General features: G+C 35.6%; 1 protein-coding gene across 1 annotated transcript in view; it reads left to right on the forward strand.

Annotated features, from left to right (window-relative positions):
• The window catches only part of LOC107701452 (nesprin-2-like), an 84,146-nt gene that overhangs the window by 57,427 nt on the left and 17,023 nt on the right, over positions 1-9,696 (forward strand). The window contains exons 76-83 of the mRNA XM_016503455.1: positions 1,136-1,318; positions 1,428-1,541; positions 1,664-1,818; positions 2,153-2,300; positions 3,709-3,800; positions 6,384-6,615; positions 6,732-6,926; positions 8,365-8,490. Coding sequence (XP_016358941.1) covers positions 1,136-1,318; positions 1,428-1,541; positions 1,664-1,818; positions 2,153-2,300; positions 3,709-3,800; positions 6,384-6,615; positions 6,732-6,926; positions 8,365-8,490 — 1,245 coding nt within the window. The remainder of the gene's footprint in view (positions 1-1,135; positions 1,319-1,427; positions 1,542-1,663; positions 1,819-2,152; positions 2,301-3,708; positions 3,801-6,383; positions 6,616-6,731; positions 6,927-8,364; positions 8,491-9,696) is intronic.

Consider the following 9,696-nt stretch of genomic DNA (forward strand, 5'->3'; position numbering starts at 1 on the left):
TGTTCTAGTCCTACAGATGGGTCTGCAGTACTTCAGTCCAGTTGTGTTTTTTTTTGGAAAAAAAGGAACATTGAGATCTGGAGCTGGAGCTTTTCTCAGTGGGCTAAAAATACCAAATGAGACCTGTGCTACTCTTAACAAAAAATGTTCAACACAAAAGAACATGGAATCATGAATCTGTTCTTATTCAATTCGTTTAAACTGGTGTTTTTTTCCTGGTTCATACACATAGTTAATTAAACTTAAAAAAAAATAAAAATAAAATAAAGGGATTTGTACATTTATAATCCCTGTTTAAACATAAACAAACAAATAATATATTTAATGTATGTTGATAATAAAAAAATAACTTATTTTCTGAATAAAAAACTAATTTGTGTCTATAAAATTAAAATAAATAAATAAAAGGAATGATAAGAAAAGCAAATGAAAAAAAGTAGCCATTAGCATCACTGTTCATTCAGGCTCTCCATTAAGGCAGTTACATGAATCTCCCTGACAGTCCACATATACTCCTCAACTGAGTTATTTAATTGTAATGTTTTTTAGTAGCTGCCATAAGTATTTAATAAATGTTTTTTCCTACCTTCTACTGATTCCATCTTAAGTTTCAAAAATAGTAACCAGTGGCTCAGAGTTGAAGGCTTCATACATTTGATCAGAAATAAAGAAAAAACAGTAATATTGTGAAATATTATTACAATTAATAATAATAATAATAATAATTTGAAATGTTTTAAAATGTACTTTATTCCTGTGATGTAAAGCTGAATTTTCATCAGTCATTAATCCAGTCTTCAGTATCACATGATCCTTCAGAAATCATTCTAATATGCTGATTTGATGCTCAAGAAACAATTCATTATCAATATTTTATATAATTGTACTGCTGAATATTTTTTCAGGATTCTATGAATGAATAGAGCATTCAAAAGAACAGCATTTATTTGAAATAGAAGCCTTTTGTAACATTATGAATGTATTTACTGTCACTTTTGACCAATTGCTGAATAAAATTACTTTATTTAAAAAAAAAAATTTTTGAACACTGGTATAATTCATTATAAAACAATTTCATGACATGATAAATTATGTAATTTCCTGTGTGGCTCTTCTAACCTAATGTCTTTCACAGGCTCTGGAGAAAGACATGCCGGCCTTGCAAAGCAGTGTGGGAAAAATCCTGGAGGCCTCGAAGCTTCTCATTGGGCAGATGAAACCCCAGTCAGCCCCTCTAATCAAATCAGAAACAAGTTTGCTATCACGTGACCATGCATATCTTGGCAAGGCACTTTCTGACATCGGGGCACAAGTTCAGGTGAGGGTGACAAGTTTATATCTAAGCAAGTAATCTGATTCATCTGCAAACTGATGGCAAACATTTATATGCCATCCTACACAAGTGTTGTGCTGTTCTCGGTCTATAGGAGGAGCTGGAGGAGCACTGCAGTTTCAGCACTGAGATAAAATCAATGGAGCAACAACTTAAAAACTTTGAGAACATTATGACCTCCTCTGCTACAAGCATGGATAGACTAAAGGTGAATCTGTGGCACGTCTTGAGGTTGTTCTCGTTAATTTTCTTTTATCCTCCTCTTTGTGTTTCAGAGCAAACTAAAAGGTTTGTTTTTATGTAAATGTTTCTGTTTTTTCTTTCTCTAAGATGGTTCTGTTAGATCTGAGTGGGCTGAACCCTAACCTTGCTGCTCTGAATCAAACGAGTTTCAGACTCTCCTTAAGCTCTACAGAGGAAGAGAGGTTACAGTCCCTCAACGCACAGTGGGTTCAGGTCTTCTCTCAGGCTTCAGACCGACACAGGCAAGTGAAACTTCACTGTATTAAAGCTGTTCCGTTCTCAAACATTTTGATTTAGCCCTGAAATACACTTGATCCCCGATATCTTAGGAAAAGGTATAGTTTACCTAAACATGAGAATTTTATTTACTCGCCCTCAGGTTGTTTCAAACCCTTTCAAAAACTCTCTTGTTGTGTTCCATTGGGAAAAAAATTACTGGTTTGGAACGACATGAGGGTGAATTTTTATTTTTGGATGAACTATTACTTGAACTTTGTTTTTTTCCATAAACAAACTTTTTACACCCTAAAATAAGCTGTCACTCTGGTGAATGCCAATGCACATATCTGTCTGTAGGAAGATGTATGGAGAGCTGCTGCATGCTCAGAACTTCCAACAGAAGTGCCAGTGCTGGATGGAGTTCCAGGACAAAATCAAGGCTGGGTTATCCAATCAGACGTCTGGAAACTGTGCTGCTGTAAAAGAGCAGCTAGCTGCACATCAGGTAGAGCATACAGTTATAAAGTTAAATCCATTAGAAAAGTATTTTCTAATACTCAGTTTCATCATGCGATGTTGCTTCATAATGACCATGCATAACATATTCGAATTAAAGGGATAGTTCACCCAAAAATGAAAATTTGATGTTTATCTGCTTACACCCAGGGCATCCAAGGGGTACCTATCTCTCAAATGGACCATTGGCACTCTATCTACAATCTCAATTAGGAGTGTCAATGGTCCACTTGAGAGATAGGTGGCGGTAATGCACTTATAAGTCTGCGATCCGCCGTAAAGCAAGAAGAAGACGCCTCACGTGCCTGCTGTTGAGAACGCGCTCAGGAGGACGTGCTGCCGCTCAGGACAGTTTGAACAGTTCGGACATTGCGTGAATCAGAGGTAAAAAAACAATATAAATACTGTTCAGTTTCTTGCACAGACCGATCGTTTTGTGTCTTTACACATCAATGCATCGTCACGAGCCGCAGGGTTTAATTTGGTTTTGTTTGAGTATGTTTTTTTTTTACTCTCAAAGCCGTGATTCCCATTCATTATAAGACTGACAGACTGCAACGGTTTGTGTTAAAAATCTTCGTTTGTGTTCTGCTGAAGAAATCACCTACATCTTGGATGCCCTGGGGGTAAGCAGATAAACATCAAATTTTCATTTTTGGGTGAACTATCCCTCTAAGATCCTGTTCTCAGAAATCTTTATTCTAAGAAATGCTATTGGAATATTTGTTGCATTTAGAATCAAAATCTTTCTTTGTTTTTTTTTGTTTATTTTGCATTTAGACATGCATAGATATAAATGAATATTCCACTGCAGTGAATATGACAAAGATAAAGAATTGCTAGTTAATGCAAGCTATGATTTCTAGAAAACAGAATATTGACTTTATCATTAATGTTTTTTTTTACATTTTGAGTGTTTTATGCTCGCCAAGGCTGCATTTATTTAAGCAATAATACAGTAAAATCAGTAATATTCTGAAATATTAATATTAAGATATCTATTTTCTATTATAATATTTTATAAAGCTGAATTTTCAGCATTCATTACTCCAGTCTTCATTGTCACATGATACTTCAGAAATCGTTTTAATATGCTGATTTGCTGCTTAAACATTTATGATTATTGTCAGTGTTGAAAACAGCTTTACTGCTTAATATTTTTGTGGAAAGTGTGATCATTGTTTTTAGCATTAATTGGTGAATAGAAATCTATAAAAATAACATTTTGAAATATAAATCTTTTGTACCATTATAAATGTCCACCTTTTTTAATTTATTGATCTCTTTTTAATAAAATAAGAGCAACAGGAACTCTTGGTAATAGAGTATTGTTTAATATATTTTTTAAATGGTTGTACAGAGCTCATCTATTCATATATTAGTACTAAATCTTCCAGAAGCTGAAAGTGGAGGTCCTCCTCAGCCAGCAGCTGGATGCCATAATCAGTGAGGGTTTGCGCTTCCTGGAGAGCAGTCAAAATGAGGACAGGTGAGCTTTTATAACACTACACTCAATAAGTTCTTTCCTAGTACTCAGTAACCTCAGAATTTTCTTACTAACCTCCAGTGTGGGACTCTGCCATGGATAAGAAATCAAAGAATATGGTTTAATAATTGGTTTTGAACAGGATGTCTCCTGATGAGTAATTAAAACCGAGATTCTCCAACTGATTTTTTTTTCCACGGGCTTCAGATGAGGCTATAACTCTTGGGAGTTATGTGGTGTGGAAGAGCTCCTTTGAGCTCAGCACTGGAACAAGCTGGCTCGCTCTCAGGAAATGAAACTGCATGTGCTACCGGCATGAATTATTGAAATCATTTTTCTTTTCAGCATATAAGTGCTGCTTCAGGTGGAACTCCTGCATGGTTACATTGAAGATGTTTCTTGGGTCTGTTTTTTTCCATTGCAGGAACAAATGTCATGTAGTTTATTTTTCAGATGACTGGCAAAGCCAGTGGCCAGTGGAATTGCTGTTAGTTTTATGGTATTAACATCTCTGTTATGTGTTGCTCATCAGTTGTGACATCTATGGTCTCTTTTTTTTTTTTTTTCAAAAAATTTAAATGGGATAGTTTACCCAAAAATAAAAATTCTGTGATCCTTTACTCACCTACGTGTTGTTACAAACCCATAACTTTTATTCAGTTTTGAAACACAAATAAAAGTATTTATATTGAAATCTGAGAGATTATGGACATTGAAAGTTGATGGTTCAAAAAGTCCATAAAGGGATTGTAAAAATAATCCATATAAATCGAACAGTGTAATCAAAGTCTTCTAAAGAGACATGGCCGCTTTATATGCTGATCGATACATTTGGATTACTTTTACAATGATTTTATGACCATTTTGAAGTGCAAAAGTTTTGGGTGAATAGACATTCAGTGGAGGAAAAGAAATCTCTCAGGTTTCATTAAAAAAATATATGTTCATTTGTTTCAAAGACGGTCGAAAATCTCATGGGTTTGGAATGACAAAAGGGTAATTGATGCCAGAATAATAATTTTTGAGTGAACTAAACACATTTAACCTGAGTGAATGTTCTTCACTATGGTAACTTTTGTACAGTGGCCCAGTAGTGTATAACACGGCGAAATCGCCACAACACAACGGAAAAGACGCAACACAATGAAATTAGCACAACACAACGGAAAAAAGATGCAACATAACGAAATCGGCACAACACAAAGGCAATGGCACTATGCACACAAACATTTGCTACTTTTTAACACTTGAGATCCTCTTTAATAAATTCAGCACTTCTTCTTTTTAAGCGCTGTTACAGTTGAATGAACTGAGGGATTTAATGCAGGGTCCAATGATCAAACGAAATCCAAATTTTGATATCCAATATATTTTCACGAACCCTTAATGTTTCTATGGGACAATACATTATATATCACCCCATATCACGGTGCCATAGTGTTTACATTAAGTGTAAATAACCAGCCTTTTTGACATATAGGCTATTTACACTAATTACGCTCACCAATGTCTGGTTGGGCCACACAAAATAAAAAATGACGCGGACCGGGTACCAGCTGTATAGTGGCGTAGCGAGTAAGGCACATAAAAGTAGCATTTTGACACGATCGACCCAAGTTCAAGTCCACCTTTTGCCGGATTGCTCTTCTCCTTTTCCCCCCATCACATATCAGATCAGAAAGGCATTTACTTTCAATGTAGAAAATATTCGAAAAGTGGAAATAATGTGCATAACGAGTGTTTAATAATGAAGTATATCGGGTTAGGGGTATAGGTGTATGAAGGGCTTTATTTGCACTCTACATTACTATTGCATCCTGTTAATGTACAACAAAACTCAGGTGCAAGCATCCGTCTATAGACTATAGCCTATAAATAATATCTAAAGACTATTTATTGCAAAGAAAATACATAGTGTAAATAGAATCTATTGCTAGTGTATCCATAAAATACTTTCTATTGTCAATTTGTGTAAACAGCATCTAAAATATGCTGCTTACATTGCAAATAGCCGCTGCCTTCTATAAAGGCGTAAAACTAGCATGCAAGCTTTATATAGTGGTAATGGACTAACAAAACCCTAATTTTGAACAATTTACTATACCAATACCACACCAATGTTTTTATGGACTCTTGAGCTTGCACATACTGTATTATTACTGTTGAATTCATTTCATAATGCTGTTTCTCGCTGCCACGTAAACAATGCTTTAAAACTAAAATTTGGTCTAACAATATTACTATTTTAAAGAGCTTTTACTGCACCAGGATTTTTAAATGACACTTTAAATTTACATAGCCATATAAATGACTTGGCTAATGGTTTTAAAAAAAATTGGTACTACAGTAAAATGCCCAAAATTTTAATTTTGTTAGACCATTACCTCTGGTATAGAGTCCTTAGTTTTAACGCATCCTCTATAGTGGCCAAGAAAGGGAGCGGGAAGATTTCGTTGTGTTGTGGCTTGTTTCAATTGTGTTGCGGCGATTTTGTTGTGTTGTGCACTACTGGGCCACCATACTTTTGGCTCAATGTACCTTTAACAAAACGTGAAAATGTTGACAAACAAATTCAATTGTGAGCAGGAGTCATCTGATTCTGAGAGTCACCCAGCTAAAGGCACAATGGCAGGGGACACAGCAGAGGGTCCAGCAGCATGGCAGATGTTTGGAAGGGCTGATGGGACAGTGGCAACTCTATGAGGCCGGCTCAGGGAAACTTTCAAAGTTACTCAGACACATCGAAGAACTTCTGCCCCTAGCAGGACTTGCGCCGTGCAGCTTACAGCAAGTCCAATGCTCTATAAAAGACTTTGAGGTAAGATGATTGAGTAAAGAGAATATAATGATCTTTTCAACTCTTTCAGATCCTAATGTTGTACTGCAAAGTCTGATCCAACACCATCATCATCTTTCATATTTTCTATCTCACAGTGGACAGAGGAGCAACTACAGCTTCATGAAGAACTCTACAGGCAGACTGTGGAGGCAGGGGGACACATCCTTCTACTAACAGATGCGCAGACGCAGACACACCTGCAGACTGAACTGGATGCTCTCAAAGAGATGTGGGAGAGAAGCTGTGGCCTTGTGAGGAAAAGAAAGGCTCTTGCAGACACCATAACTCATGTATGTGACCCAATTCTCACATTTCCCAGACCATGTCTTAACTGGTTACAATGTGAAAGTTTTCATTGACAAATAATACTGTCAATGATTCACATTTACAGTATGTTGGGAATAAATCGATTTTTTTTCAATATATATAGGATCTGACAATATTTGGTGTTTTATTGTATTTATTTATTTTGCTTGTTGCTTTATCACTTTATTCATTATCTTTTTCGTCTTTGGTAATGACAAATGTTTTGAATGATTTTGCTTGGATGTCGCAAGAATGTCAAACAAGAATTAGCCTGCTAATTAAAAAAATATGTAGTATAAGCATAGCAAGGATTTGGATCAGTCTGATTAGTGCTGACACCCTTGTCTTATTGAATCCTTGGTTATTGGTTGGTCAATGGTTATTGTGCGGGTCTTTCTTAGCCGCCATTGACCTACATGCCCTCCTTTTCCGTTTCTCTAATAGAGTGCTTCATTTTGAGAATGAGAGATCAGCTGTAATCTCGCCATAATCCATAAATGAGGCAGCTGGGCCATATCACATAGAACAAGGGTTTTCAAAACCACGGCTACTAACCCACTATGCAGTTCGGTGTCTACATGGATCATCTGTCATTGTTCACACACAATCCCACAATGCCCTAAGGCCTAAAGTAGAGGTAGATGTGGGAACAAAGCTTGGGAAGTGTTTCTATTCCATTCTACTTGATTTTCAAAACCTTAATAATGTAAGATCACACAGGCTTCAGAGCAATATACATTGCCACAATGGTCGCATAAATTGTCATGTGGACTCTTAATGACAAGGTACAAATTTGTAATCCTGTGTAGTTTATTAGCACCCTGGAGCATTTGGGCCATATTTGAAGGAATAACTTTGACTATTGCCAAATGTAAATCAGTGTTCACCAGCAAACAGTGGGGCTCTGTCACCCTAAACTAGAGGCTGATCCCCTGTACTGTTAGATATTATATAACACCAGAGTCACGGCCACTCATAACCAGCTCTGATGGGCTCTTCTGTTTGGAATGATGACATCATCGTTTTGAAGGGGGTTTAGAGAGTGATGTGGGTGGAAGTGTGTTTATGTGTACTTTTGCTCACAATAGGTGGGGGATGGTGTATCCCCATGTGAAAGGGAAATCCCTCTTCAGTGATCTGAGATAACACAGTGACAGTACCCAAAATACAAGCACATCAGTGGCTCTCATAACCAGAACTTATAGACAGTTAAAGGAATGTTCCAGGATCAAGATCAAAATTATTTAATTGACATTATGCCACACAAAGGTACTGTTGTTAGAGCTCAATACTGTATTGAACCTGGAAGATTCATTTAAGTCTAAAACTGTATGATCTGGTGTTGTTTTTCACAGTGTAGAAAAGATTATAGAGACAAACATCTTCCACCTTAAATTAAGAGATTCTTCTGTTTCTTTGCAGAACTGGAAGCTCTGTGAAACTGGCCTGGCTGATAGTGCTCTCAAACTGGAAAAGATAAAAGCAAGACTGAAGAGTCCGTTGCCAGAGAAGCTAGAAGATCTAAAGTCTCACATGCAGCTCATCAAGGTCATATATTTTTCTGAGTGATGACAGGCAACCAAACAACCAGTTAGAATCCCAGATTCAGGTCATTCGGCTGTATTGATAATGTAATTGATAATGTCTTATTTTATTTATTTAACCTGGAAATAAACCAACATTTTGAGGATTTGGAAAAATATATAGAGAAGAAGAAATTATCATATAAAATACAACAATTATTTAAGATTAAACAAATTTTTTAGGACAAAGGTTATAAAAAAAATATAGAGAAAAACTGAAAGGAAAAGTTGGCATAAAAAAAAAAAGATTTTTTTTCACAATTTATTAACCAATGAAATGTAGGCAAGTTTGTGATGGCATTGTGCAGATGGTCAGATGTTCTTGCTTCCACTTAATAGATTTAGGATCAACTTAAATCATGCTGAACATGAAGTTATTAAAGCAAAAGGGAAACAAACCAAATACTAAATCATTCTGAAATTCATGTACACTGCCGTTCAAAAGTTTGGGATCAGTAAGATTTTTTTTAAATGTTTTTGAAAAATGCTCACCAAAGCTGCATTTATTTCATCAAAAAAAAATAAAATAAAAACAGTAATAAAAGAAATATTTTGATGTATTATTACAATTTTAAGTTTTCTATTTTAATATTTTGGATCAGTAGAGTATATTTTTATTGCAACTGTCCTGCTTTCACAAATTATGTAATATGTAATAAAATCAGATATTTATTTATTCAATGAAAAAATAGAAGCATTTTCACTAGTGTTCTCAGCCTTTTGGACCCTGCTCTATATAGTGTAAAATCAGCTAACTTTAAATGTACTCATTGCTTACGTTTCTTTGGCGACTTCTTTAAGAATACAGTTGATTGTGAACATTTTTTTTACGCCATTACATGGGTAATTGTCGTCAATTGGCAGAGATGGTTTACAATTCCTGCTTAGCTTTGATGGTTGTCAAACAAAGTGCTTTTATCTGCCAACTGAATTCTACTGTATTTTAATACACTCAAACTATTACCAAGGTCTTTGCTAAAGAAAAAACACCTGTTGATATAATCATGTCACTTTAGAAATGTGTTAATAACCCAACTGCTGAGAATTATTTTATTTCTTGTTGATTAAGCCTTGATGAGGAAGAGTCCTTCAATGAAGGTGGGTGAAACTGACAAACAAAGGAAATAATGGTGTCTTTAACATGTTTGGCCTTTACCCCATCACCCCTTTC

Source organism: Sinocyclocheilus anshuiensis, unplaced genomic scaffold, assembly GCF_001515605.1.
Source record: "Sinocyclocheilus anshuiensis isolate Anshui unplaced genomic scaffold, SAMN03320099.WGS_v1.1 scaffold1051, whole genome shotgun sequence".
Taxonomy (NCBI): Eukaryota; Metazoa; Chordata; class Actinopteri; order Cypriniformes; family Cyprinidae; genus Sinocyclocheilus; species Sinocyclocheilus anshuiensis.